This window comes from Stenella coeruleoalba (assembly GCF_951394435.1).
Source record: "Stenella coeruleoalba genome assembly, chromosome: 15".
Lineage (NCBI taxonomy): Eukaryota > Metazoa > Chordata > Mammalia > Artiodactyla > Delphinidae > Stenella > Stenella coeruleoalba.
In genome coordinates this window covers 334,475-361,273 of record NC_137161.1, presented here as the reverse complement: position 1 = coordinate 361,273, position 26,799 = coordinate 334,475, and the positions used below count along the sequence as shown (strand labels likewise).

At 67.6% G+C, this 26,799-nt stretch overlaps 3 protein-coding genes across 8 annotated transcripts; 1 reads left to right on the top strand and 2 right to left on the bottom strand.

The window, feature by feature from the left end:
- Window positions 1–39: 39 nt before the first annotated feature.
- SOX18 (SRY-box transcription factor 18) lies at window positions 40–12,827 on the bottom strand. The gene is made up of 3 exons (XM_079946428.1): window positions 12,557–12,827; window positions 1,455–1,837; window positions 40–1,309 (listed from the first exon to the last, which is right to left on the bottom strand). Exons 2-3 carry the CDS (start codon window positions 1,819–1,821, stop codon window positions 507–509), a joined length of 1,170 nt encoding a protein of 389 aa, XP_079802554.1. The 5' UTR covers window positions 1,822–1,837; window positions 12,557–12,827; the 3' UTR covers window positions 40–506.
- Window positions 583–20,374, top strand: TCEA2 (transcription elongation factor A2). 2 transcript variants are annotated; one of them, XM_079946430.1, is made up of 10 exons: window positions 583–671; window positions 14,751–14,813; window positions 15,143–15,248; window positions 16,134–16,224; window positions 17,253–17,383; window positions 17,619–17,675; window positions 18,034–18,188; window positions 18,258–18,404; window positions 18,977–19,048; window positions 19,269–20,374. In XM_079946430.1, exons 2-10 carry the CDS (start codon window positions 14,760–14,762, stop codon window positions 19,275–19,277), a joined length of 822 nt encoding a protein of 273 aa, XP_079802556.1. In that variant the 5' UTR covers window positions 583–671; window positions 14,751–14,759; the 3' UTR covers window positions 19,278–20,374. The 2 variants fall into 2 exon arrangements, with proteins under 2 accessions (XP_079802556.1, XP_079802555.1); XM_079946429.1 differs by lacking the exon at window positions 583–671 and adding an exon at window positions 11,620–11,944 and having other exon boundaries at window positions 19,269–20,371.
- Window positions 20,374–26,658, bottom strand: RGS19 (regulator of G protein signaling 19). 5 transcript variants are annotated; one of them, XM_079946432.1, is made up of 6 exons: window positions 25,697–26,658; window positions 23,063–23,160; window positions 22,738–22,859; window positions 21,572–21,643; window positions 21,222–21,456; window positions 20,374–21,149 (listed from the first exon to the last, which is right to left on the bottom strand). In XM_079946432.1, the coding sequence occupies exons 2-6, from the start codon at window positions 23,090–23,092 to the stop codon at window positions 20,958–20,960; spliced, it is 651 nt and encodes a 216-aa protein (XP_079802558.1). In that variant the 5' UTR covers window positions 23,093–23,160; window positions 25,697–26,658; the 3' UTR covers window positions 20,374–20,957. The 5 variants fall into 5 exon arrangements, with proteins under 5 accessions (XP_079802558.1, XP_079802559.1, XP_079802557.1 ...); XM_079946433.1 differs by having other exon boundaries at window positions 26,277–26,658; XM_079946431.1 differs by lacking the exon at window positions 25,697–26,658 and adding an exon at window positions 23,655–24,310.
- Window positions 26,659–26,799: the final 141 nt, after the last annotated feature.

Sequence of the window (26,799 nt, the reverse complement as noted above, 5' to 3'; positions counted from 1 at the left end):
GGGACTGCTCCCCACCCCCAGCGACCACAGACGCGGGAGTTCCGAGGAAAGGAGAGGCGCTTCGTGCTTTATTGTGGCCTCGCCTGGGGCACCCAGCTCCCGGCTCCTCCTTTACAGCAAACGAACGTTATTTAAAGAGCCCTTGCTACATTGGTGCTTTGCATCACTGAAACCCCTTGCAAGAAAAAGTTTAATTAAAAATTAAATATGTTGTTTCATGTATATAAAAAAGGCAAAGTAAAAAATACAGCCTAGTTCTAGAAAATACACGGCAAGAAAAGGATTAGGCGCTTCAAAAACTTAGCCCTGGCAGGGCCAGCCCACACGTCCTAGGCCTGGGCTTCCCGGCCAAGCCCCGGGACGTGTGGGGACCGCCCCGTAGGGGCGCCCTCCGCCCGGCCAAGCCCCGGCGTTGCCGGTTCCTGCGGGGCTATGACGAGTAGCGGCAACTCCGCCTGCGAGAGAGACAGAGCGGTGACACGGTGACACGCGGCGCCCCGGGCGGCCTAGCCTGAGATGCAGGCGCTGTAGTAGACAGCGGAGCTGGCGTCGGACAGCGCGGCGATCAGGCTGCTCTCCTCCGGGCAGGACATGGCGCGCGGGCCCAGCTTGGCCAGTGCCACGTGGTACGGGAGCCCGGCGGCGTCGGGGCGAGTCCGGCCGCAGTTGAGGTACTGGTCGAACTCGGTCAGGTCCACGTCGGCCCACAGGTCGGCGGCGGGCCCCAACGGCTCGGCGCCCTCCAGCGGCGGGGCCTCGGGCGGCGGCGACAGCGGGCCGGGATAGGGGCCTGGGCCGGGCACACCCGGGGCGCCGTAATAGAGGCCGCAGAGCGGCGCGGCGGGGGCGGGCGCGGTCCTGAGCGCCTCGGCCGAGGGCGCCCCGAAGCAGCCGCCCGGGTCCCGGGGCAGCTCGGCGGGGCCGTAGGGCGCACGGAAGGCCCGCAGCGCACAGTCCTCGGGCGCCGCGGGCGGAGGGAAGAAGGCGGCCTCGCCTGCCTCCAGGCCGTCCAGCGGCGAGCGCTCGGGCGTGGGCAGCCCCAGGCCGTCGAAATCGGCGCCCAGCGGCGGCAGCTCGCGGAAGGCCCGGGCCGGGCCGGTGGCCGCGGGAAAGGGCTCGGGCGGCGGCGGCGGCGCCAAGCCTGGGAGCAGGAGGCCGGGCTCCAGACGCCGGGCCTTGCGCGCCTGCTTCTTGCGGCGCGGCCGGTACTTGTAGTTGGGGTGGTCGCGCAAGTGCTGCACGCGTAGGCGCTCCGCCTCCTCCACAAAGGGCCGCTTCTCCGCCGGGCTCAGCTCCTTCCACGCCTTGCCTGCGGGCCGCGGGCGCGGGTCAGCCGGGTGCCGTCGGGCGGGCAGGCGGACCGCCGAGCTCCGCGAGCGCCCTGGAGTGAGGTGCCCCCGCGCCCCGCCCGCCCCAAACCCCCACGTCCCCGCCCCCGCCCAGCAGCCACTCACCCAGCATCTTGCTGAGCACCGCGTTGTGCAGGTCTGGGTTCTGCTGCGCCAGCCGCTTGCGCTCGTCCTTCGCCCACACCATGAAGGCATTCATGGGCCGCCGGATGCGCGACTCGTCGGCCGCCTGGCGCTCCCCGCGGCCGGCCGGGCTGAGGCCATAGCGCCCCGGCTCGGGGCTGCGCGGCGGGCTGCGTGGCGGGCTGGGCGGCGAGGCTGGCGCGGCGGGCGCGGCGGGCGCGGCGGGCGCGGCGGGGGCGGTGGGGAGGCCACGCGGCTCAGCGGCGGCCCCGGGGCCCGGGGCCCATGCACAGTCGCGGCGGGCGGGCGGGTCGTCCTGTGCGCCGTAGCCGGGCGGCGATCTCTGCATTCCAGCTGGGCGCGGCCTGGGCGGAACGGAGCGCGGGAGCGCGGAGGGTGGGCAGCGGGCACGTCGGGGTCGGACGCGTGGGGCGGGTGGGCGGCGGTAGGGACGGCGGTGGCCTCGCGCCGGGTGGGCGCCCAGATATAGCGGCGCGGGGCCAATGGGCGGTGTGGCGGCCGGGGCGGGGCGGGGCGTGGCGGGGCGGGCCCGGGCCGCCCCCTCCTCCCGGGGCCTCCCTTTCTTCTCGGCCCGGCCGGATTCCGCCTCCTCTGCGCGGCGCCCCCCGCACCCTCTGAAGGAGAGACCCCCTGAGTGGGAGAGGGTGGCTGATGTGACCCGAAGCTTGGCAGGGGGCGTCCTCTTGGGGGCTGTCAGGCTTTCAGAGACGAACCCACACACGCAACGAGTCAGAGCCCCCGGGGAGGAAGTGGGGAAGGCTGCCTCCCCAACCAGAGGGTGGCTCCAAGGGAAGGGCGCCTTGGGAAAAGCAACTTGTGTCTTGGGGGAGCTGCTCTGGATAACCCCGGGGCATCATGCTCGCCCACCCTCCACCCACACGTGGGACTTTCAGCGCTGAGGGCTTGGAGACCCTCCGCCAGCCCGGGCCTGTTCACGGGGTTAAAGGAGAAGACGGTCTCCGTGTCCCCCGCCCCACTCCCAGACCGACTGGGAACCGGGCCAGTCGCAGCTGAGTAAGGGGACGGAGAGCGTAGATGCCCCGGACCCATAGCAGAGCCGGAGGGGAGGGGTCCAGAGTGGGTGGAGCCCCGGGCCTCCTCTCCCTTCCCCGGGCCTGATGGGACCCGTAGTAGCTGGTTACCCAGCGGGCCAGACCAGCGCTGCAGCAAGAGAATGAGGCTGGACCTCGAGTTGGGGCAGATGGGGGGAAGAGGGGCCTTCCCCTGGGCCATCCGACCCCAGAGGGTTTCCAGAGGACCTTCTAGCCTCCTTGCAGTCCCCTCCCACCCCATCAGCAGGAGATCTGGGCTGCAGACGTTGAGGCGTCTTCCCCGGGGCAGGCTCCTTCCCTGCCCCTCCTGCTGAGGGTGGTTCTTTTGGGGCTGGGATGAGTTTTCCCTCCTGCACATCCATTCGTAGCTTGGGAGCTCTGTAGCCCCACTACCACATCAGGAGCCCCACCCCATGTGCTGGGAGCTCCACGGTGCGTGCGTGACCATAGGTGTCGGTGACCCTGGGTCTGTGTGGCCAGAGCTTCTGGGTCCTCTGTCCCTGGTAGTCCCTCTAGGCCACAGTCAGTGCTTATGAGTGGGGTGGGTCCCCTGTGGGTCTGACAGCTCGCCCCAGCGGCTACTCCGGAGCTGTCCTGGGGAGAGGCCAGCGTGCCCGCAGGGGTCCTCTGGGGGCCGCTGGGCGTGCACCCTGTCCCCAGGGCAGGTCCTGCGGTGTAGGCCTGGGTGGCTTCCAGATCTCCCAGGCCCTGGCGCCTGATTCATGGACGCTGACCCCATGCTGGGGCACTGGGGACAGTCAAGGTGGGTCCTCTTGGGTCTCGGGGGAAGACTGGCTTTTCCTGGGAGGCAGGCAAGAACGGGGGGCCTGGGGGTGGACGGGTGCACAGCCTCTCCCAGTGCTGCCAGCTCCCCTCTGACCAGTGTAGGTGGGTGGACTGGGCAGCCTGCAGGGGTTGGTGGGGAGAGATGTGTGAGGAACGCTCCAGGCTGAAGGATGGGTCCAAGGGGCCAGCACTCGACAGGCTTCTCCCTGCAGCCTTCTGAGTGTGGTCCGGGTCACCAGGGCCTGGCTCAGCCCGGGCAGCGGTGCGTCTGGGATTATCATCACTGGGCTTGGGAAGGAGGCTTCCAGGTTCCTCTGCTCAAGCGCCCTACCTTGGGACGGACTTTGGGTTCCCCTAGGGGCCCTGCCTGGCCCCCCGCAGCCCCTGACAGCTGAGTTGCTCAAGCTGCTGGGAGCGCAGTGGCCACAGTGCCCAGAATTACCTCACCACCAGTGCCCACCCGCCAGGATGGCCGCTTCTCCTGGCGCCAGCCAGTGGCCCTCCCTCTTGGCTGGGCTGTGGAACTCAGGTGTCCGGCTGTCACGTCCTGTGGGCCAGGGCTGGGCAAGGCAAGGGGAGCGTCTCCTGGGGTAACCACCCACCTCCTGGGGGTCAGGCTACCCTTCCCTGTGTGCTGCCCGGCAGGCACAGGGCCGGTGGCTCTGGCCCATGGTCCAGTTGGGGAGACAGAGGGGTGGGAGCTGCAGGCAGGGTGGCCTTGACCTTGGAGCCTCGGGGCGGGGGGTTCCCCCTGGGGCTGTAGGAGGGCCGGCGTGGGTGTGGCCAGTTGTGCATCCAAGGTGTGTGTCTGTGCATCTGTGTGTGGTCTGTGTGTTCGTGTCTGTCTGCCTGGGTGTGGGGGTGAGGCTGGACTCTGCCATGGGGACATGGGGCCCCGCGGGGAGTAGAGTGGAGGTTTGGCCCTGGACACCCACCAAGGGAGGGGTTCCCCAAGACTTCTCTGGCTACCAAGCTGTGGCCCCTGATCCATCCACAGTCTGGGGGTGTTCCTACGTCTCCAGGACCCCCCTCAGGCTGGCCTGGTCCAGGTCTGCTGCCACCCACCCTTGGGGGGGCCCTGTCTGCAGCCGGCATCTCCCCAGACAGAAGGTGGGAGGGCGGGCAAGCTTGCTCTGTGAGCGGGGTCTGGCCTGGGCGTCCAGTGGACACTGCCTTCCTGGCCCTCCGCCCGCTCCCTCCCTCAGCCTGGACTGGACCCCTAGGCTCTGGTCGAAGCCTGCAAGGGATGCTGGGTAATCCGCTCGGTGGCTCTGAGTGGGGGCTTGGCTGGGCCCTGGGGGTGGCGGACCTCCCAGGCGCTGCTGCCCGGGGCATAGACCTCACAGGCTCCCAGCCGCCCAGGCCTGGCTAATGCAGGGGCAGAAGCAGGGGCTGGGACCAATTACTGAGTCCGGTGGGGCAGGACCCTCCTGCTCCCAGAGGGCGGGAGTGGGGTCCCCGTCAGACGCTCATCCAGGTGGAGAGGTCTCTGGTCTCCTGACACCTCGGCTTTGGAGCCAGGCCGCCCAGTTCAGACCCTTCCCTGTGGTCCTGGAGACCAGGGCTCCAGGACTGGCCCGGAGCCTCCGGCTTGTTCTTGCGGCTGCTCCAAAGGCTGGAGGCGGGTGGGGATGGGGGTGGCCTCTGGGGAGGGCACCCGATGGCCTAGAACCCAGTGGGCACACGCCCAGCGGCAGGCCTGGTCCTGGAGGACCCTGGGGCTCAGGCCTGGGGCTGCAGGCTCGCCCCACCCATGCTTTCCTGCTCAGCCCTGGGGTGCCGGGCGCAGTGTGCAGAGGGCCACGGGGCTATGAGGGAGCTGGCACGGTGCTCACGCTTGCAGGGCAGTGCTCTCAGGAGTGCTGGGGTCAGTGCACGGTTTGCCACCGTCGTGGGACCTGGGAGTCCCAGAAGAGCTGGGCGCTGCGGGAACTAGGGTGTCAGTGTGCTCGTCGGGTGCCCCGTGGGCCTCTTGGGCGCGTGGAGAGAATGGTACCATTGCAGGTCCAGGGCTGTCGCGCAGGGGTCGGGCGCGCCCCTGAGTGCTTTGGGCCAGCAGGAACAAATGGAGGGGGGGCTTCTCTGGGTTGAAGGGGCCTTGTGGGTGGGGGGGTGCTGAATGCAGCGTGTGTGAGGAGGACCCCGTGACGGTGGCTTCAGGGGGGCAGGCGGGCTGTGGGCAGTTGGCTTAGGTCGCTTTTGTGGGCGTCCCAGGTGTTGGGGTCGTGAAGAGGCGTTTCCGAATGCCGGGCTGCTGTGAGGGAGGGGAGTCGGGGTGCTGAGCCCGGCGAGCCCTGGGGCACCGCGGCCACGCTCGTCATCCAGCGACCTGCGTCCTGTGTGGGCCCCAATTGGTGCTCAGCGGGGGCTCCGTGGGAAGCTGGGGCGGGGGCCCAGGCCCCACTTGGTTTCCACGGCAACAGCAGGGAGGAGCCAGGAAACACCAGCTCAGGAAGGAAGGCCGCAGCTGAGAGGAGGGCCAGCCTGTTTGAGCAGGCGCCAGACACTCTGTCTGTCCAGTTGTCCGGCCCAGCTGGCCAGCCAGGCCCCGTGTTCCTGCCTTTGGATCCACCCCCATATGCCTCTCAGTCCGGGCCCCGGGCAGCCTCTGGGAAGGCTGTCTTTGCTCAGACCTCGGTGACCCCGGCCCCAGTTCTCCAGGGATGGTGCCCTGGTCCCCCTCAGGGGCTCTTGGTGGGGCAGAGATGGGGCTCTCTGCGGGTCCTGCCTGGGGGACTGTGTGTTGACACACTTGCGTATCCCGGGCTCCCACCCCGACTGCCCTGCCCTGGGCTGGCCTGGCTCGTCTTCTCGCCTACTGGGCTCTGGTGACCATTCTCATTGGCCCTGGGAAGCATGGGAAGAAGGGGCGGAGCCCCCCAGGTGGTCGGTCACTGGCCCACGGGGCCTGGTGGGCACGGCAGCTGTGAGTTTCTTTTCGGCTGTTGCCCTGGCTTTGGTGACAAATGGCTTTGATGGTCCAACCGGTTGGGGCTGCCAGCTGGCCGGGGGGCAGCCTGCGTTCCTGGGGACCATCTGCCCCTTCCTGCTCAGGGGCAGGAGCCATCCACTCATCCGTCCATCGATCGGTTATTGACCCCACCGTGGGTCAGGCCCTGTTCCAGGAGATAGGGCTTTAGCAGCGGAACAAAGCAGCCCCAAGCCCTGCTTGTGGGGAGTTTCCGCTCTGCTGGAGAGGGAGCCGATCAACAAATCCACAAAGAAGTCAGAATCCGGAGCCAGGCTGTGGGGAGAGAGGGCTGCTCACTGCCTGCCCGCTCGGGAGGTGACTGTGGAGCCAACCCTGAAGGAAACACGTGAAAGCAGTGAGGGCACATGTGGGGAAGAGTCTTCTGTGCGGCGGAAACAGCACATGCAAAGGCCCTGGGGCAGGGACCTGTGCTGGGGAGGGAACCGGGCGGTCGTGTGGGGCCTGGGAGGGCCTCGCTTTCTTATCTGAAGGAGACTTGGCGGCTTGGGAGGGTTTTGAGCAGAGGAGGGGTGTGACCTGGCTTGGCTTTCCACAGCTGCTGTGTGGAGATGGGCCTTGCAGGCAGAAGGATGGACTCACCAACTCACCACTAGGAGAGAAGGGCAGGGGTCTGCTGTGGGAGTGGGGCTGGCCAAGGTCACCTCCCAAGGCCTGGCTCCGCGGCCCCCAGTCTGCCTCTCCCAGGCGTTTCCTTTGTCTCTCCCCGCCAGGGCAGGGCTGGCGTGCCTGAACTGCAGGAGGCATTGCCTTGGGGACCCCTGTGAGTCAGACCCCCTGCTTTCACCGGAGCCCCTGACCCTGCGGCTGCTGGGGCCCCTGTGGAGGGGGAGGGTGGGGTGGCCGCCAGGCTGGCGGGCTGGCAGGGCAGGGAGGGCGGTGTTTCTGGGAATTGTGTGGGGGAAGCGCATTGTTAGAGCGAGCCTGGAGCAGGCCGCCAGGGCCGGCTGCTGCTGGCCTCTGGGGGATGCCTCCTGCCTCCCCCAAAGTTCTGCCTCTGGGGGAGGGAGCTGGGCCTGGGCCAAGGCTGTGGGCTGGGCTGGGGACTTTCCGCGAGAGGCTGCTGGGGGCAGCGGTTCTTCCCATTCTGCAGACTGGGAGACCGAGGCCCAGAGAGGGGGCGGCTGGATGACAGAGCCGAGATATGCGCTGGCACATGGGACAGGGGACTCGTGCTGGACTTGGTCCCTGGTCACTGCCCTGCCTGACCTCAGAGGCCGGGATCTGAGGGCGGCCTGGATGGGGTTGGCTGGGGTCTGAGCTCCACAGAGCCCCTGTGGTGGGGAACTGCAGCCCCCAGGGTGGGCTGGAGGATCTGACGAAATAGGGTACGGAAACAGCTGGGTGCCTGTGTCGGGGGAGAGCTGCCGACAGGGTGACCGGGGAGGGGTGGGGGCTTCTGGGGCTGAGAGATCTCCCCGCCCCACCCCCGTGGCCATGGGGAGACGGGGAGCGGTCTCCGTGTGAGTTTGGCGGCACTGGCCTTCCCACCGAGGCCCCTGCCCCAGCCAGAAGGGAAGCACAGATTCGACCTGCTGGGGTCATGGCCGGCTTTGGGCGGGCAAGTGGTGGGGGACACAAATAGAAAAATTAATGGCCTGAGCTTCCGATGTTTCCGTGCACTGAGGACGGGGGAGGGGCAGGCCTCTGGGCCAAAGGTGCAGCACGTCTCTTGGGGGATGGACCCTGGACGCGTTGCTGGGATATCCCCAGACCCCTGTCAGGGCTGTGTCTGCCCCCTCAGAGCCCCCAGGACAGGGCCAGGCTCCCTACGTCGCAGGACTCCTGAGGGCAGACCCATGTATCTCTCGCCATAAAGGGGTCAGGCGTGGAAGACCCCTGCAGGAGGGGACACAGCCCTAAGGGGGAGCTGGGGGGTCAGCCCCAGGGTGGGGGCAGGAACGGGGCTTCTACTAGGCGCTTCCCTGGGGACCATCGCGGGGACGGAGGGAGGCCCCCTGGCGGTGGACTGGTGGGGTGTCCAGGAGGGCATCCTGGAGTAAGGGGGCTGGGTGGGTCTGGGAAGGTGAGCTCATCTGTCCCCCACCCTTGGGGGCTCTGTCCCTGCTCCTTGCTGATTCCTCTTCACCTCTGACCTCTAATCGGGAGCCGTGCCCCCACCCCACCCCTGCTCATGGCTCACAGTCTCCAGACACGGCCTGGTACCTCTTTGTTGGGTGCCCCTGGCCCTCAGCTCTCCATGCCCCACTCCTGCCCCTCCTGGGCCCGTCTCAGGAGGAAGTGGAGGGGCTGGGGGTCGTGGGGACGGGGCCCCACCTGATTCTAGGAAGGTCTGTGTGTCAGGGCTGCAGCCCAGAGTAGCAGGCAAGTTGGTCCCGGGCTGGCCTCTCATGGGGTGGGGGGTGGGTGTTTTTGGGGCTCCCCTGCTTGGGGGTGGCCAGAAGGTGAAGGTGTAAGTTCTTTCCAGCTTCCCCCAGGGTGCCACGTTCCTTCCGTTACCCAGTAGGTGTCTGGGGGCTGGGATGCAGCAGAGGGTGGAACTCAGGCCTGGTTCTTCTGGCCGGCCGAGCAGTCGGGGGAGACAGACGCCTCACAGCCCCTGTGCGTGTGACTTGTACTGTGCCCAGCGTGCACACACGTGGGCAGCTTCACGCATCCCCCCCACGTGACTCGGGTGGTATGCCAACTCCCTGGATGCAGCAAAGAGGACGTGGGGTCTGGAGCCCCGGTGGGCACCCTGTCGTGGGTACAGCCAGGCTCGCCGTCCTGATGTCACCCTACAGGCACCGCTTTCTGAGGGCGCGGGGGGGTCTGGGGGCCCAGGCAGCTTGCTGGGGCACGTTCCTTGGAGGAAGAAGGTCCCAAGTTTGGGTAGGGTCCGAGGGGTCTCGGGTGGGCCGTAACTGACCTGAGCAAGGTTCTGGGGGGTGTGAATTCATGAGGGGCCCTGGGACCAGGGACTTCTAAGGTGGGGAGTCGGGGGTTTTGGGGTTGGTCAGTCAGTGCTACCCTGGCCAGGGTGGGACCCACTGACAGACCCCACACGTGAGGGTCACTCTCCAGGACCAAACACAGCCCCACCCGGGCTGCTTCGAGGCTGTGGCCAGAACCAACTGGACCTCCTGGGGGGTGGGGGAGGGTGGTGGCCACCTGGCCCGCAGGCCGTCTGTGGCTCACTCCTGCCACCTAGCGGCCTCTTCTCATTGTGGGACCTGCAGGACACAAGGCGGGTCACCCGGCCCGGACACTGCGTGGGGGTGGCTTCCACGTTGGACTGCACCGTGTCAGGGCTCAGGGCTCCCGTGACGGGGCGAAGGGCCGTGGGCCGCAGGTCCCCAGCTGCGAAGCACCCCACCTCCCCTGCCACGCACCCCCGCCTGCCTGTCCACTCCCCCTTCCCCATCACCTGCCCTGCCCGGGCCAGGCTCCCCAGGCTGGGCCCTCCTCCCGCAGGACGCCCCGCCTCCTGGCCACTCTTCTCGAGCGCCATGGCGTCTTGGTCTCCCTTTGTCTGCAGCCTCGGTGGCCTTAGTCGAGAGCTTCTGAGACGTGTCAGGCCCCTGAGGAGCTGTCTCTGTGGCCCTTGCCGGAAGCTCCAGAGGTAGAGACCACCTGGCTTCTCACGAAAGAGGCCGAGGGCCTGAGGTGGGCGGTCTGGGTTTTGCACTGGCTGAACCAGGGCAGGGCCTTGGTGCTCAGCTGACAGCCCCTCCTCGCCTCCCTGTCCTCGCTTTGGTGCCCCATCGCAGGGCAGCGCACAAAGTAAGCCCATGGGGTTACCATGGAAACCAATTCCACTGAAACACAGTTACCAAATTATTTTCTAAAATGTGTGATGTAGAACCTAGTGCTTCTCTATCGCTGCAGCTCCCGGCAGTGACAGCAGTGAGCGTCGGCAGGACGCTGGGGCATCAGCAGGATGGCCGTGACACAAGGTGCCTCCAGTTTGTGCTGTGGTCAGCCCCAGCCCTGCTGCGGGACAATACGTGTCCCCTAGAGAGCAATGCAGAGGCGACCGGGAGTCTTTCCCACTAGTCTTTCTGCCAGGGGGCTGGTTCCTGACCCGCAGGTTGACACCCTGTCCTATTCTCCCTCCCACCCGACCCAGTCCCCCTCCTCAGCTCCCAGACCTGCCCTGTCTCCATCTCTGCCCACCCCCACCTCCCCAGGTTGGTCCCTGTCCCGCGGCCGCCTCTGTCCCTCTCGGCAGCTTGGATCCGGTCACAGGGGCTGAGGTACAAACTCTGCAGCCTTGGAATACAGTCCCCAAGCCCCTGCTCTCCTCTGTGTGCCCAGTGTTCAGTGTCTACCCGGCTGGCTCTGCCACTTGAGGAGAAAGGACAAAACCCCAGGGCCCCACCCCTGGGGGACAAGGGGCAGGGCCCTTCCTTCTTAACCAGCTTCTAGGTCATGCTTTAGAGTCTCTGTGGCTTGAAACATCCAACCCAGTCCCACACATAGAAGCCTCCCTCACTCAAAGCCAGGACAGAGGAGGCTGCCCAGCTAGGCCTCCCCAACAGGCAAAGTTAAGCTGATTCGAGGACTGACAGGAGGAAATTCCTCCTCCAAGCACCACGACAGGGCATCCTGAGATGCTGAGCTCAGCCATGGCTTCTGACAAAGGCTAGAGCACAGGGGAGAGCGTGTCAACCACACGGTCAGCAGGCAGCAAAGCACTCAGCCTCTCCCCTCTGGAGTGGGCGGGTGTATCTCCGAGAAACCTCAAAGCAGCTTCCGGTCCCTAAGATTACAGTCAGAAAGGTGAGCATCGGGAGAGGCCTCTCAGAAGCATCACCTGGGCTGCCAAGAAGGGCTCGTGCCAGACAGTCCAACCCTGGCAGAGGCACCAGTTGAGGCAGGGTCTGGGCCATCAGCACAGCCCGCAGGAGTAGGTCACTGTTACGGAGCCAGCCTCGAGGCCAGTCCCCATCTGATTTCTCCGCAGGGCAAAGGAGGACAAAGTGCTCAGGGTTGGGGGTGGGCATGCAGAAACCCCGGAAAACCAGCCTGAGACCCTCCGCCCCTTGACCATGCTCCGAGGGTCCCCGAGGCCACAATCCCGGCCAGAGCGCTCAGGAGGTCGGGCAGCGGCCCCGGGACAGCGGAAGGTGGCGGAGGAGGGCTCATGGGGCGGGGAGAGGGGACGGACCCCAGCGTGCCTTTGCGGCCCCGCGCAGTCGGACCCTGGCCGCCCCCGCGAGGTGTTGGGAGGAAAGCGCGGGTTCGGCGCCGCGGCCCCCACGCACGGCCGCGCCCAGCGCGGCCGCAGCGCCCTCCGCCGGCTAACCGGTCCACTGGCGGCTGCCCGCGTAAGGACTACACTTCCTAGGATGCCCTGCGCGCCCCCTGGCTCCTGGGAGTTGTGGTCCGGGGCAGGGCGGGCGCGCGCGTGGCGGGCGGGCGCGAGAACTACGTATCCCAAGATGCAGCGCGGTGCCGCGGGGGCCGGAGGTTTGAACGGAGGGTCTCCCGCCCGTGGCGGGGCTGCGTCTGCTGCGGCGGGTGCGGGAGGCTGCGGCGGCCGGGGCCGGGGTCCGGGCCGGGAGGCCGAGGCTGGCGCGGCGGGCGCTGGGGGCGGTGCCCCCGAGGCGATGATGGGCAAGGAGGAGGAGATTGCGCGGATCGCCCGGAGGCTGGACAAGATGGTGACCAAGAAGAGCGCGGTGAGGGGCGCGGGCCGCCAGGACCCCGGGACCCCCGTCCCGCCGAGCCCCCGCCGAGCCTGCCGAGCCCCCGTCAGGGCCGCGGCGACCACCCGAGGGGCAGGACGAGACTCCGCCCCGGGAGAGACTCCCGGGACACGGGGAGACCCCCGCCGGAGGCCGAGACCCCCGCCCTGGGCCAGCCCTGCCCTTCACCTCGCACCCACGGCAGAGGCCGCGATCCGGTCTGAACCTTGTCCCGGGAGCCAGCCGCTCTGGACTCAAACCCAAACTGCCAGACTGAGACCCCGCAGGCCTGGGATCCGCCCGCTTCCTCCCCTCACTCCGGAGCCCCTCGGGAGGCCGGGCCGGCGGAGACCCTCCTCGGCCCAGTCCCTCCAGGCCCTGCGGAAGCCCCGGCCCGTGCAGCCCTGACTGGCCGCCCCCCCACCCGCGTCTTCCTCCTCCCCAGCCGGGGCATCCTCGAAGTCCTCCAGAACTCCCCGCCGAGCCCCATCCCCGACTCAGAGCCCTCTGTCCCACCCTGGGTCTCCCACACCCATTCTCCGCCTTCGAGAGTTTGGAGTGTGAGAGTGGACCCCCTTCTCCCCTGGAGCTACAGCGCCCCCCTACCTCTGCCGGGCCTGGGGCTGCGGCCCCCATCATCTCATTTTCACCGGCCAGCCGGCCAGAGGCCTTTCTTGTTTGGGAGGCCCTTTTTTTCCTTGTCTGTTCAGTCCTCCAGGAACCGGGTTGCCCTAATAAATCGTCTCCCGTCCTTAGCCAGGGCTCAGCCAGCAGCTACCGGGGAGTGGGCAGATGCGTAGGCGCCCTTGGGAAGGAGCCCTAGGAAGCCCTCAGCCTGGCCTGGGAATACCCGGGCGCAGGACTCCCCCCGACCCCCGCGACCAGCTGGCCGGCTTCTGTCGTCCCTCGGCCAGTGAGCCTCTGGGGAAGGCTGTGCCCGGTCTCGGGCTGGTGGCGGTAGGGGGCGGACAGCACATGGGGCTTCAGTTTCAGGCCCCTCTCAACTTTGGACCTTGGTGATCTGGGTATCCTCGCAGGGAGCATCTTTGGTGGGTGGTACCTGCCTCTAGGGAGTGGAGAGGAGTCCTGCCGGCTCCCTGAGAGGCTCAATAAACGCGACCAGCTCTCCCCAGACTGAGCTCCTGGGGCGGGGCCGAGGGGTGGTGGGGGCCGTGAGGGAGGGTCAGCTGGGGTCTTGAGATGCCTGCCCCACCACCCCAGGGCTGTGTGCCTGCACTGGTGGTTTGGGGGTGACTTTTGGGCTGAGCATGGTTGAGTCTGGGTCTTTGGACAGGGTTCTCCCCCGGGGCTGGGAAGGGGGCTGGCTCCCACGCTTTCATTCATCCATCAAGCAGCAGCGCCTGCCCCAAAGCCCGCATGATGCTCTCACCCCTGGGGCTGTGGGCAGCACAGAGCAGGGATGTGGGAACGTCTATGGCTGTTTCCAGAGATGACCAGAGAAAGAAGCTGCTTCCCCTCTGAAGGAGACAAAATAAATGCGCCCCAGCTGGGGGCAGAGATGGGCCACGGAACCCACGGAGGGCTGGGTCGGGCCAGGCAGGACGGGGGCAGGGGGCATCAAGGTGGAGCACCGCATGGATGGAAGCCCAGGGGAGAATGAGGAGGGGGGACAGGTGTGGACTGGGAAGGGGGCTAGGGGGCTTGGGGCGCCATGGAGTGGGGGGTGAGAGCTAGCAGAGGCTCCTGGTGGGTCCCAGTGCCTTTGAGGCCCCTTGGGGGAGTTGGGGGCCGTGACTGGGAATCACGTTTATGCCCCTCTGGTCCGGAGGCCACAGAAAGCTGGCGTTCTGCAGCCCGGGGCTCCGTTTGGGGGAAGATGATTGATCGCCGAGTGGCGCTGTGCCCTCGGTTCTGGTGACCATTTGTCCCCTCTGAGGAGCTGACTACAGGGCTCGACTCTGTAGCCCAAGGGGCAGGGCCCGCGGGGGTGACGAGGGGCAAGCCGCAGCCTGAGCGGAGATGCCGTCCAGATCAGGGATGGGGCAGGCTCTGCCCCTCCCACGGCCAGGCTGCGGGACATCTGAGGCTGTCGCCCCTTGGATGGCTGCCTCCTTCATGTCGTGAGGGAGACACGCACACGTGAAACCACACCGGTGGGTTCCGTGAGCCTTCTGTGGAGGAAGGCGAGGCGGGGAGCGAACGGGGTGGCGCCGGGCTGCTTGCCGTCAGCGGGAGAGGCCTCTCCGAGAATGTGTCATTTGCACAGAGCTTTGGAGGGAGAGTGGGGCAGGCGTGTCGCTGGCAGTGGGAGCAGCGGGTCCCGGGGCGGGCAGCTCGGCCCCCTGAGGGCCCTGGGGAGCTTCGTCTGCTGTGGAGCCGTGTGGCCCCTGCGTGTGCGGCTACGAGGAAGCAGATGTGGGCAGGGGTGCCGGACAGAGAAGGGAGACGGGGTTCTGGACGCGGCTGGAGGGAGTGAGCAGGGGGCGTGGGGTGCACGTGAGGGGAGCAGAGGTCCCTGAGGGCTTGGCCCCAGCAGGCGGCACTGAGGAGAGGCTGCCTGAGCCACGTGGGCGGGGAATGTGGGACCCGGCAGGTGCGGGCGCCGCCCCTGCTGAGGATGGGCTTCGGCCCTTTCCCCTGACGGCCCTTGGGGGCCCTGGGCTGGGGTTAAGTGCACAGCTGCTCCCTTCTCATGCCTGCCTTCCCTGGGCATCTGACCCCAGGTGGATCTCCAGACTGTCACTGCCTCGTGTTCCCCCAGCCCTCGTGTGTGGGAGGAGCTGAGCTTGCCCACTGAGACCTCAAAGTTATTTACGAGGGTCCTCCCTTCTCCTTCCAGGAGGGAGCCATGGACCTGCTGCGGGAACTGAAGGCCATGCCCGTCACGCTGCACCTGCTGCAGGTAGGGCCCCGTGTGCCCCGTCCCCCAGCTCCCAGGCACCTGGCAGAGCTTCCTGCTCCCCACCCCGGCCCTTGGCTGGCATGAATCCCTGCCTCTGAGGAGACTGTCCCTTGCCTTTCTCTGTTGCTCCACGAGACGGGGGGGGGGGGGGGGGGGGCATTCAAGGGCAATCCGCTGTGTTCCTCACGAGGTTCCTGCACATGGGGCAGTAACCGTCGGCGGGGGGCATCCACCTCCCCTCGCTGGTGCCCAGCTTGCCCTGTGGGAGTCACCGAGGGTCTGTGGGGAGGGTCTGACCGCTGCCCCCAGCCTGGCCGCTTGCCTTGCAGTCCACCCGCGTCGGCATGTCTGTCAACGCCCTGCGGAAGCAGAGCTCGGACGAGGAGGTCGTCACGCTGGCCAAGTCTCTCATCAAGTCCTGGAAGAAGCTCCTGGGTGCGGGTCAGGCAGCCTAGGCTGGGCGTGGGGGCGAGGGGCACCCGAGACGCGCTGGCCCTTGGCAGACTGTGCTGTTCCCGAGCCAGGGTCACCTGGGATCCAGTCCAGGAAGCACTGGCTCGGGCTGGGAGGAGGGGGCTCCACGAGGAGCAAGGGGAGTTAAGGCTGCGCTGAGCCCTGGAGGGGGGCCTGGCAGAGCTGGGGGAGGTCGCCCAGGGGAGGAGTGTGGGGCAGTCAGAGGGCGGGGGGGAGGGGGGGTGAGGAGGGGGAGGAGGAGGAAGGGGCGTCTGGAGCCCCTCAGGGAACAGGGGCAGCCTCTTTCTAGGGACAGTGGGGCGACTGGGATGCCCCCACTGGACCCTGAGGTTCCCCTCCCTTCCCAGCCCCTCCTGGGCTCTGTCCAAGCCCTTGGGAAACAGAGCTGCATGTCCTGGGCTTCTGTCCAGTCCTGCGTGGCTGTTGGGCTGCGTGTTGGACAAGCGTATTTATTCTGGTGGCATATGGGACGCTTCTCGTCCTGTGGGAAGGTCCCCAGTGCAGGCTGGGACTCCCTCGATGGCTCGCTCTGGGGCCGAGGCCCAGCTGGGGAGTGGCCATGCCCGGCCTGCCTGCGGTGACCAGCCTTTGTCCGAGTCCAGCCGTGCCATCCGTGAAGGCCGTCACTCTGGGGAGGTTCTGTACTCAGGGAGACTTTTCAGGACCTTCCTTGGCTGCGGAGAGAGGACCGCAGTCGTTCGCAGGAGGCTGGGGCTGGAGGCAGGGTCCGATGTCCGCTGGCCGGGGCTGTGCCTCGGTGGTGGTCTGCCCCCCTCCCTGGCCCCGCCCTGCCCTCCGGGCCTGCCTTCTCCCAGCCAGCCCTCCCTTCTTTCCCGGCACATGTAGATGCTTCAGACGCCAAAGCCAGGGAGCGGAGGAGGGGCGGGCCTCTGCCCACATCGTCCTCCAAGGAGGCCTCCGAGGCCCAGGACCCCAGGTAGCACGTCTGGAAGGCAGACACACGCCCCGCCCATGGCCCCACTTTCTCGGCAGACCGGGGTGCGGATTTCCAGGGGCTCTGGGTGGGGGCGCTGAGGTCATCAGCCCTTTCAGCTCCTCGGAAGGGACTCTCCCCAGGGTCAGCCTCTTGCTGGACACTTTCCCTCCGGAGCCTCCTCTGGGCCTTTTTAGCCCCAAGCATCTGAGGGGGGCACTCTGTCTGCCTGGCTGAGCGGGCCTGTGGGAGCCCGTTGCTCACGTCCCCGGATCCAGGCCCGGGCTAACTCTGGCTACCCACGTTGGCCTGGGGTCTCTGGCTGCCGGCCCCGCCCTCACCGGGGATGCCCCAGGCTGTGGCATGGTGCAGGCTTTGGGGCTGCTGAGGCCTCCCTGCTCCTGCCGCCCCCGGGACGGGCTGTGGCTGAGAGGCTGCTCTGCCCTTGACCCCACTGGGCAGCAGTGGCCAAGGGCGAGGAAAAGCTGAGCTTTGGATTCACCGCATGGCTGTGCAGAGACGTGGGCTCATCTGCCCACCTGCACGTTTTAGTTTTCCTCCAGGAAGCCGCCTGCTTCCACTGGCTTCCGTGGAGGTCACGGGGTCACGAGATGCAGGGGTGTGAGAGGAGGGCCGTGGGTGGACAGAGCCTCGTGGACAGGCAACCCATGGAGGGGGGTGCCCAGACCTCCACGGGGTGGGGCTGCCTGCATAGTGGTGCCTGGTCTTGAGTGATCCCTCGTCCCGTCTGCCTCCCCCTGACCTGGCAGTTTGCGTTGGGCAGTGTGGCCCCGTGTCCCAGGTCTCCCTGAGGGTGGGGATCCCGTCTGGGGGTGTGTCTCACCCAGTGATCCTCACTGCCTCTGGCCAGACCGCGTGGACGTGCTGGACCTGACTGTAGATGGGCAGGGTTCTGGGCCGCTGTCAGGGTGGAGCAGACGGGGTCTGGGGGCATCGTGGCTGTGACATTGGCTTTTCTGGGGACCGGCATCTCACGGAGGTGCACGTGGCCCGAGCGGGCCTCTCTCCAGCCGCAAGAGGCCAGAGCTGCCCAGGACGCCATCGACACCCAGGATCACCACGTTTCCTCCGGTGCCGGTCACCTGTGACGCCGTGCGCAACAAGTGTCGCGAGATGCTGACCGCTGCCCTGCAGACGGACCGTGAGTGCCTGGGCCGGGGCCACCCAGCACACCTCGGGGTCCTGGCTCCTGACACACGCTTGATTCCCAGGTGGCCTGGGCCCCACCTGCCTGTGGAGGCCTGAGTCCAACCCCGTGCTGCTGACCTTGGGGGTGGGGAGCCGGGGGTCTCTGGGGAGCAGGACGCCCGGATGCTGCGCAGGCTGAGGTGTGGGGGGGAGCCGGCAGAGCAGCTGGTCAGGGCTCCTTCTTGCAGATGACCACGTGGCTGTCGGTGCAGACTGCGAGCGCTTGTCGGCCCAGATCGAGGAATATATCCTTTGTGCAGCGGCTTGGGGGCTGCAGATCTGGAGGAACGGCGGGGCCAGCCAGGCTCAGCTCCCCTAGTGGCCACTGTCCTGCGCCTTCGCCAGGGGATTGGGCAGTCGGGTGGGCATGCTCGTCTTGACCAGGGGGCTCCTCCCAGACCCTCTGGGGTCTGACCGGGCCTGCGGTGGGCCTGGGTCCCGGGCCTCCAGCCTGCATTTGGGTCTCAGCCGGGAAGGCGTCAGTTGTCGACGCCCACGTGTGGCTGGCTCTTGCGACACGCCTCGCGAAAGGCCCTGGCTGACCTGGGGGCAGGGGTGGAGGGCGGGGCATCGGCCTCCCTACGGCTCCTTAAACGTCCGCACGCATCTTCCGGGACGTGGGGAACACGGACATGAAGTACAAGAACCGTGTGCGCAGCCGCCTCTCCAACCTCAAGGACGCCAAGAACCCCAGCCTGCGGCGCAACGTGCTGTGCGGCGCCATCACGCCCCAACAGATCGCCGTGATGACCTCGGAGGTGAGCCCGTGGGGGCGCTGGGGGCTGCCCCTGGCGGGCCGCGGGCTAAGCACGCGCCCCTCGCCCCAGGAGATGGCCAGCGACGAGCTGAAGGAGATCCGCAAGGCCATGACCAAGGAGGCCATCCGCGAGCACCAGATGGCGCGCACGGGCGGCACGCAGACCGACCTGTTCACCTGCGGCAAGTGCAGGAAGAAGAACTGCACCTACACGCAGGTGAGCGTCGGCAGCCCTCCCGGAGCCCCGCCCCTCCTCGGAGCCGTCCGTGCCCCTGCTGTGCAGGCCGGATCCCCCTTGCGCCTGGACACGTGCGGTGTGAGTGGTGCTGGGACGGGGGTCCGACAACCTAGTCTCCGATGGGGCTGGGAGCTGCGGTCACCCTTGGGGCCTCCCCCTTGCCGAGGACCCCTGCTCCCCAGTAGGCAGTCTCGGGCGGTGGGTCCAGCCCGTTCGTTCTGGGGCACTGAAGTTTGGGAGCCCAGCCCCCCTGTGTTGCTGCTGGTGGGACGATGGGTGCCTGGTGGCGGTAGCAGGACTCCGCTCAGAGTTGTGGAGGTGGGCCCCAAGAGACGTTGGGGGGCCCTGTAAGAGGAAAGCGGTTGGGGCGACTGCAAGGTGGGGGTTGCAGGGCAGCCTCAGCCCAGGTGACGTGAGGCCAGCGCGGCCTGAGGCCGTGGGGGGCGGGCTCCCCAGGTTGTGACTCCTGGGAAGTCCTGCTCCCTGGGCCTCCAGCTGCAAGGGACTGAGGCCCTGGGGCTGGGCCCCTCCCACCGTGGCCCTCCCCACAGGTGCAGACCCGCAGCTCCGATGAGCCTATGACCACGTTCGTTGTCTGCAACGAGTGTGGAAACCGCTGGAAGGTAGGTGGGCGAGCCCAGGCCATCCATCCCCAGCCCTGTTCTCTGGAGGAGGGTGTCTCCAGCCTTTGTGGGGTCTGTGGTGTGAACTGGGGGATGGCCATGCCAGCCAGCCTCCTGGGAGCCTTGGAGATGGTGGATGGAGACCCCAGCCCTGCCTCCTGCCCTGTGGGGTCCTGCAGGCCACGTGGCTGGATGGGCGCCTCTCACCTGTTTCTTGCAGTTCTGCTGAGCCCTGTGCATGTGTGCCTGCAGCCTTGGGCCACGGCCAGTGCTGGCCGTCGCCCTTTCCCCATCCTCTGCCAACAGATACGGCTTCTCTGGAGACCTGCCCTTTGCCCACCTGGCCTTCCTCAGAAGGCAGCACACCCTGCCCCCCACCCTGCCTGCAGTGCACCTTTCCCCCTCTTACCCCTCAGTTATTAAATGTTTCTTTTTGCCACTGTTTTTTCCCTAGCCCTTGGTCCTGGTGGGCCATGTACAGGCCTGGGCTTCAAGCTGGGTCCCCCATCCCCTCATCTCTGGTTTGATCTCCCCGACCCCCGCCGCTGCGGAGACAGCCCACCTCCCTGGGGTCGGGTGACGCTGAGGCTTGGCCTGTTGGGACAGCACTGGAAGGAAGAGCCCGCTGGCTCTCAGAGGGGCCTGAGTGTACCCGTGGGAGGGGCAGGGCTGGGCCTGCATAGCACGAGGATCAGGTTGGGGGGGCGGCTGTGGGCGCACAGAGGAGCCGGGGTCTCACGACCTCTCCGGGCACCGCAGCTCAGGGTCCAGGGATTATGGGCGGGAGGCTAAGTCTGGGCCCCACAGCCGTGCCTGCCTGCAGCCCTTCAGGATGCCCCACTGCTCGTGGAAGCAGTGTGAATGGGGGTGGGCCCCTGACCAGACCCTCTGCGCCCCGGTTGCAGCGTTGAATCGCTTTACCAAGCAGAAACTCAGGGAACAGGGTGGCAAGTGTGTGCCTTGTGGGGCCTGTGAGACAGTACAGGGGACTGCCCGGCACCCGGGGTCTCGGGGAGGTCTCCCCCGTAAGTGTCCTGCCCTAGCCGGCCAGCCGCCGCCAGGGACCCTGCCTGCCCAGTGTCCCGTTGCGTTGTCACCCCTGGTGGCGCCCTCGCGTGGGGAGGGCTGAGCACAGCTGCCCGCTGAGGCTGTTCTCTGAGGGGTGGGGTTGGAGCAGAGCACAGGGGCCCGTCACTGAGCGTGCTGCTCCCCTGCTGGGGGTCGTGGCCCACTCCTCGTTCTCTGATTCCCCCGCAAACGTGGACGGAGGGGAGAGGCTTTTACTTGAAAAATATCTTCAATAATAAGATTCTGTTTTGGGGGGAAGAGGAGTGGAGTTAAATATGAAAACTTTGTTTTTGTTTTTTGATAAAACACACAGTGCCATGTTATTGGCTTAAACTCAATGAACATATAAAAGAAGCCGGGTCCTGCTGCCTTGAGCCTGGTTCTGAGGTCCTGGGTCTGATCCCGGGGTGCAGATAGCATCAGTTGGAGGTTTCCTCTTGTCACAAAACTAGACAGCACAGAGCTTCTGTTCTCCACCAAAGGCGCTTCTCAGGGGCCCCTGGGGCCCGGGGAGGAGGACCTTGTGGGTCCAGGATGCTTTCAGGGAGGGCGCCTCCTTTCACCAGGTGGGAACCCCAGCAGGAAGTGCTCAGTAGGGGTGGTGGTGCTGGAGGGGCTGCCTAGGCCCAGAGGCCCTCACGCCCGCCTCTCAGCTGGATCCTGGGGCGCTGGGTCCTCTGGGTGGGGAAGGGGGCTTCTGGCCTGCCCAGCACCTGGAGCTCCTGCCTGGGGCCGCCCGGGGCACTGGGCCCGGCGGGTGTGCCCGCACGTGAAGCGCATTTGTGAAAGGAGTCTCTGCCCGCGGGAGGGGCCCCGCGTCCAGGCAGCCACGGTGGGCAGTCTAGGCCTCACTGGAGGATGTGGAGCGGCCCCGGAGCAGCAGGGCGCGGTAGGCGGGGGAGCTGAGGAAGCGGGGGTAGGAGTCTCGGTGCATCAGCGTGTAAATCTGCAGCTGCGCGTCGTCAAACGTGTGCGCCGACGGCTCCTGCATCTTCTTGTTGACGCCCTCCCGCACCCGGGAGTCCAGGCTCACCTGCGGGACAGGGGCCGCGGTCAGGGGCCCGGAGGCGCCCCCGCCCCCCACCCCGGTCCCCGCGCGGCGCACCTCCTTGGGGGACAAGATGGACACATAGTCCTCGTAGATGAGCCGCGCCTTCTCGTCCACCACGTGCTGGTTGGCCTCGGCCTTGAGCTCCTCGCAGGCCAGCCAGAAGAGCATGTTCTCCTCGCTGTACTCGGTGCGCAGGAACTCGCGGAACACGCTGCGGCCCGCTGGACTGTGCATTAGCTTGTCGAAGGACTGCGCCCAGCTCCGCACCTCCTCTGGGCTCGGCGTGGCACTGCGGGCACGGGCATCCGGGTATCGGCCACAGGCCGCGCCAGGCCCCGCCCCCTCCGCCCGGATCGCCCCCCCTCCCCCGCCCCGCACCGCGCAGACCCGCGGCGGAGACTCACCAGGCTTCGCAGCTGGGGAGGGGCTGCAGCCTGCTCTCTCGGGAGGCCCGCCACGCTCGCCGCCGCTCGTTCCTGCCGGCAGAGGGGACGGTGGCACTGCCCTCCGCGGCACGCGTGTGCGCGCAGGACGCTGGCCACAGTGACACCGACACGCGTCTGTATGGGCACGAGGCCTAGGGGCTCTCAGCACACGTGAACCCCCTGCAGGGTGGGTCGGCTCCTTTCCCGATCTCCGGTCCGGCCCTGGGCCCGTCGTCTTGCCTTTGGGGCTTCACAGGCCCCTCGGGTACCTCTCCCTCCCTGGCCTGACCTCGACCCCCACTGCTTTCTCCCAGAGACTGCGACTGATGGGGAGAAAGCCCCCAGCCCGTGTGTCTGGCCCCTGACTCTCCCTCGGGGCCCTGCTTCTCTCCTTAGTTCCCGCCACAGCATCAGTGCTGGCTCCGCAGTGCACGCCTCCAGCTGGACCTGTCCCCAGGGTCACTGAGACGGCTAACAGACACCCCAACCTCAGAGGTCCAGACAGAACTCAGCTCCCACCCTACCCCACCCGCCAGACGCCAGGCCCCTCGTGTCTCTACCCCCAGGCGGTCCCTCTCCTGTTTCAGGCCTCAGTTGCTCACTGCTCAGCTGATCCCCCTTTGGGTCCCCTCAGCGCTGTCCACTCAACAGCCGCGGGGTGGAAGCCCGAAAAGGGCCAGGCCTCTGCGAGGCACAAAAACCCCAACAGGTTCCCTACGCGCCTAGAAACCACATCCCCCCCGGAGGCCCCACGTCCACCCCCTGCACTGTCCCAGGGCCAGGTCTCTGCTTAAGGCTCCTCCACCTGACACAACGTGTAGGGCCTGCTTTTGCTCTGCTGTAGGTCCCCAGGGCCAGTCTGGGCGGGCTTACAGTAGACACACGCGTGCGTGCGTACGCACACACACACACACGTGCACGTGCTGGCTAGGTGCCTGCATGTGGACACAACCTCGGCACACCAGCCATGAAAATCACACACACAGAGGGGCCTGGGCACTGGCCGCCGGTCACCAGACCCCTGGACGAGTGCTGTGGGCGGTGCCTCAAAAGCCCCCCGAGGGGCTGAGGAGTGGGGCCCTGGATCCCAGGTCTGCTCAGTGCCCCCTGCCCACCGGCACACGGTGCACCCCTGGCCCACGTACCAGGAGCAGCTGCAGCAGCAACACCAGCACAAGCAGCAGGGGTTGCGCCTGGGGGGAGCTGGGGGAGCCGCATCACGACTGGACATGGAGGGAGGCTGGTCCCCCTCCTCCGGCCCTGTGTGCTGGGGGAAGATGGGGCCGCGTCAGCCTCCAGGCAGAACCTGTGGGAACCACCTGCTTCCCCCCCCGCCCCCCCGCCTGCTGGGGGCCTGCTTGCTCCCGGCGGGGCGTGACCCTTCTGGCCTCCCAGGTGTCCAGGGGTCTCCCAACTCCTAGTCATGCCCCCAGCCCCCGAGGGACAGAGTCAGCGGTGGAGGCGGCCCACCTGCTTCTCAGCCTCAGGCGGGGTGGGCATGGGTGGGTGGAAGAGGTTGCCGGGGCTCCGTGGTACCTGCTCCAGGACCCTCACCACAGCCTGGGGCTCTGAGAAGAGAGGCCGGGACTCTCATGGGGGACCTGACACCGGTGGCAGCCTGCCCCCCTGAAGAGGTCCCGAGTCTCTCCCTCCTCCCGGAGGTGTCCCCCGGCCCCCTGCCCGGCCTCCCACCTCCAGACCGCTCTGCCCAGGCCCTGACCCCCACTCCAGTCTACACTGTGGCTATGAGGGTATGTGGGGTCAGGAAGGAGGGGACCCCAGACAAGATCTCCACAGGAGGTTCTGGGACACCCCCATCTACTCGCTCCCTGGGAAGCCGGAAGCCAGGGTTCCTCTTTCTCGGTTTCCGGCTCCTGGCCCCTCCCAAGGGGGCTGGAGGCCCCCAGAGTCTGGGGCTATAAGGGTGGTGCATAGGGGTGGTGGTCAGACATTTAGACCCCCCATCCCAGCTCCCTCCATCCCAGGTTTTCCTCGGCTGCTGGGAGGTGGTGAGGGTTGCTCCCCACGAGGAGTCCGGATCAGCCCTGGGGAGGCTCCCCACCTGCTCCTGGGGACTCAGCAGGGGCAGCAGACCAGGCCTGCAGACAAGGAGGACTTGGGGCTGGGGCGGGACGTCCTGAGGGTGCGGGAAGTGCAGCAGGCACCGGTGAGGACGGCCGAGAGCCGCCAGGGACCGCCACCTTCTCGGCCCGGTCACTGGCCCGGCGCCCGAACACTCGGCTGGCACCTTCCCGCGCCCAGGGTCTCCCGGCCTCCCTTCCCCTCCCACCGCCCCCCCCCCCCACAGGCTGCGGAAACCGCTGCGGCCCCAGGCCTGCCGCAGGGCAGGGCGGGCGCGCCGGGCGGCGGCGGGGGATGGGGTGCGTCCTGCTCCCGGGCAGGTCGGAGCCGCGGGGTCCCTTCCGCTCGGCGTCGGGGCGCACCTTCCACGGTGCGGACGCGCGGGGGGCGCCGGAGCCCCATCCGGGTGAGCGGCCCCCGCGGGGAACCCGCGGACCCGAGCCGCGGGGGCGGCCAATCAGGGTCCAGGAGGCAGTTTTGAACGCCTCCCCACCTGCCTCCCAGTCTCTACCTCGGCCTGCGCCCACCTCGGCCCAGGCGAGGCGCCCCGCCCCACCCCCGGGGCCGGGGGCGCCCCCTGGCACGTCTGCCACGCGGACCTTCCTGAAACCCCGTCGCGAGGTGCTCAGGACTTGGTTTCAGTTTATTTTCTCATTAAATGATCATCCGCCCTGCTGCCCCCCATCCCTCAGCTCTTGGCCTTTTAATGTCTGTTTGGTCCATGTTGGCCTCGTGGGGTGTGCAATGGCGGAAGAGGAAAGTGGGCGCTCTGGGATAGGCCCCGGGGCAGTCACCAGGCTAGGCAGCTCCTGCCTCCCAGCCACTGACCGGGTGCTGCGCTCAGAGGTGACAGCCCGGGATATGCACACCTGGGGCACCCCTGTCTCCAGAGCCTGGGCATGCGGAGGCCTCGGCCTTGACCCAAATCTGGGGGCCAGGTGTAGGGTCCCACGGGGCCTTGGCCACTTGGCCACCTGCCTGGCTTCCCCTGAGATCGCTGGGGGGGGACCCTCCAACTGGATCCCACTGGCTTCCAGCAAACAGATGGGGAAGAAGCAGCCCGACAGCATGCCTACCCTCAGGGGTCAAGTTTCTAGGGAAAGGAAGGGGTGTGGCAACCTCTGAGGTCTGGTGGCTGTACCCCAGACGGGCTGTGACTTCCCCAGGCAGAGCGGCTCTTCCTCCTCTGCACCCCCGCCCCCCCAGCACCCTGAAGACTGTACCCCTCCAGGCTGCCTTCTCCAACTCAGCTCTGACTTGGACGAGGGGACCTGCCTGAGGATGCAGGGCCCAGGTGCTGGGGCGGGAGAGGCAGGGGGAGAGGCCGTCCCTTCTGTCCTGGTTGCAGGCCCTGCACCTGGTCACCCATCCCTGGGCCTGGCTCCGCGCACCCTCCTCAGGCTGGCTGGGGCCACCTGTGCCCCGGGGCACCTGCTCTCTTTCTTGGTGGGGGTACAGGGTCTGAACCAGGGTCCCTGCCCCTCATTCGGGCACGTGGGAGGGGGCTCCCTCCCCTACCCCAGCCCCTCCAGGCTTTGGTCCCTAAGTCTGGGATAGGAGAAGCTGGACAGGCAGCAAGTTTGGCCTCTGGGGACAGAGGCTCCCTTGGGAGCGGCTGCTGCTCTGCTCCACAGAAGGAAAAAGAACGTCCCCGAGCCCGCCCAGTCCAAAAAAAGAATAAGAAAATGTGACAATCCCAGGAAAAAAATGCCATAACCTTTGGGAGGGGGGTTGACAGAGGGGCTCCATTCCCTTTTTCTCACCCTCCTCAGCACCTTTCCTGTCTGCCGCGCCGCCCCCCTCCCCCGTAGGTAAGTCCCAGCCTGGCTCCTCCAAGGCAGGCCAGGTCTTTCCTAGCCCTGGTGACCCTTGCCACTGCCCACCTCTACAATGGTGGGGGCAACCCACTTCTCTCCCTCCCTCTCTCTCACGGTGGGGTTGGGCCTGGAGAAGTCTGCCCCTTCCTCCAGCCTCTGACGCCCCCACCCCAATCTCAAGGAACTCGCCGTGCGCCCCACTCACCAGCGACCCAAAGGCGAGGCAGGGGCGGGAGGGGCCAGGTTCGCTCTGGGCCCCACCCTGGCTGCCGAAGGGGCGTGTACTGCAGCAGCAGGACTCAAGTCAGACGGCAGGAGGTCCTCCTGCGCGTTCTGGAGCGAGGCTGGCGCCTGGAGCCCCCGATCGGCTCGGGCCGGGGGCGCAGCGCCTTCCCTGCGACTGGCAGGGATGAGTGGCTGCCAGATGCAACAGGGTGGGGGCGGGGGCAAACCGGGTGTCCCGCCTCGGCCCCTCCCCACAGGCTGAGGGGGGGGACGGGAGACGCGGAAACCTGGGTTCTTCCGGCCCCCCCCCCCCCGCTTTGAGCAATCACTTCCCCAGGCTTCGAGCTGCAGAAAAGGGGAACCCGGCTGCAACGGCCCCTCCCCCACGCGCGGGGACGGGCTCCAGTCCCGCCGCGGCCCAGGGTCCACGTGGACCCCGCGGCGGAGTCCTTGGGGCGCGGATTCCGGCGCCGGTTTCCGAGGCTCCCGCCCCGCACGGCCCCCGGGCCCTGGCCAGAGGGGCAGGGCCGCGGTCCTCGGCGCCGCGCGCGCGCACTCACCGGCCGCGCTCCCGAGCCACTCGCGCCGCAGCCGCCGGCCCGCGCGCTCCGAGGTCCGGCCGAATCGTCGGGGAGCGGGCGCAGGCTTCAGTGCGCAGGCGCCTCGGCCTCACTTCCCCAAAGCGCGGGGCCGGGACTTCCTCGCGCGGGCAGACGCCGGCCCGGCCCGCCCCGCCCGGCGCGCCCCGCCCCGCGTTCGGCCGGCTCCTCGCCCCACGCGCCCACTCCCCATCGCCCCGCGCGCAGGAGCGCGGCGCCTCCGTCCCCACCGTCGCTTAGGATGGCCTGTGCAGATGATGGGGCCTCTGGCCCCCCGGGGCGGCTGAGCTGGTACTGCGGCAGCTGGGGGTGTGGCCGTGCCCCAGCTCTGCTCGGCAGGGCCGGTCCAGCGTTGCCGTTACGGGGTGGGGTGGGGTGGAGGTTGTGGGGGGGGGGCGTTCCCATAGGTTACTTGCCCCGCTCGAGGGAGAGGCCCCCTGGAAAGGACTGTCCCCCGTGGTCAGTCCCGGCCTGGCCCTAGCCT

Excerpts from the sequence above, each read along its gene's own strand:
- SOX18 (XM_079946428.1), bottom strand. The coding sequence starts at position 1,821 with ATGCAGAGATCGCCGCCCGGCTACGGCGCACAGGACGACCCGCCCGCC. Across the intron at positions 1,310-1,454 it reads GGTGCTCAGCAAGATGCTGG|GCAAGGCGTGGAAGGAGCTG; the intron begins GTGAGTGGCTGC and ends CGCGGCCCGCAG.
- TCEA2 (XM_079946429.1), top strand. The coding sequence starts at position 11,705 with ATGCAGCGCGGTGCCGCGGGGGCCGGAGGTTTGAACGGAGGGTCTCCC. Across the intron at positions 11,945-14,750 it reads TGGTGACCAAGAAGAGCGCG|GAGGGAGCCATGGACCTGCT; the intron begins GTGAGGGGCGCG and ends TTCTCCTTCCAG. Across the intron at positions 16,225-17,252 it reads TCCGAGGCCCAGGACCCCAG|CCGCAAGAGGCCAGAGCTGC; the intron begins GTAGCACGTCTG and ends GCCTCTCTCCAG.
- RGS19 (XM_079946432.1), bottom strand. The coding sequence starts at position 23,092 with ATGCCCACCCCGCCTGAGGCTGAGAAGCAG. Across the intron at positions 22,860-23,062 it reads CGCCTGAGGCTGAGAAGCAG|CACACAGGGCCGGAGGAGGG; the intron begins GTGGGCCGCCTC and ends ATCTTCCCCCAG. Across the intron at positions 21,644-22,737 it reads TGCTGCTGCAGCTGCTCCTG|GAACGAGCGGCGGCGAGCGT; the intron begins GTACGTGGGCCA and ends CTCTGCCGGCAG.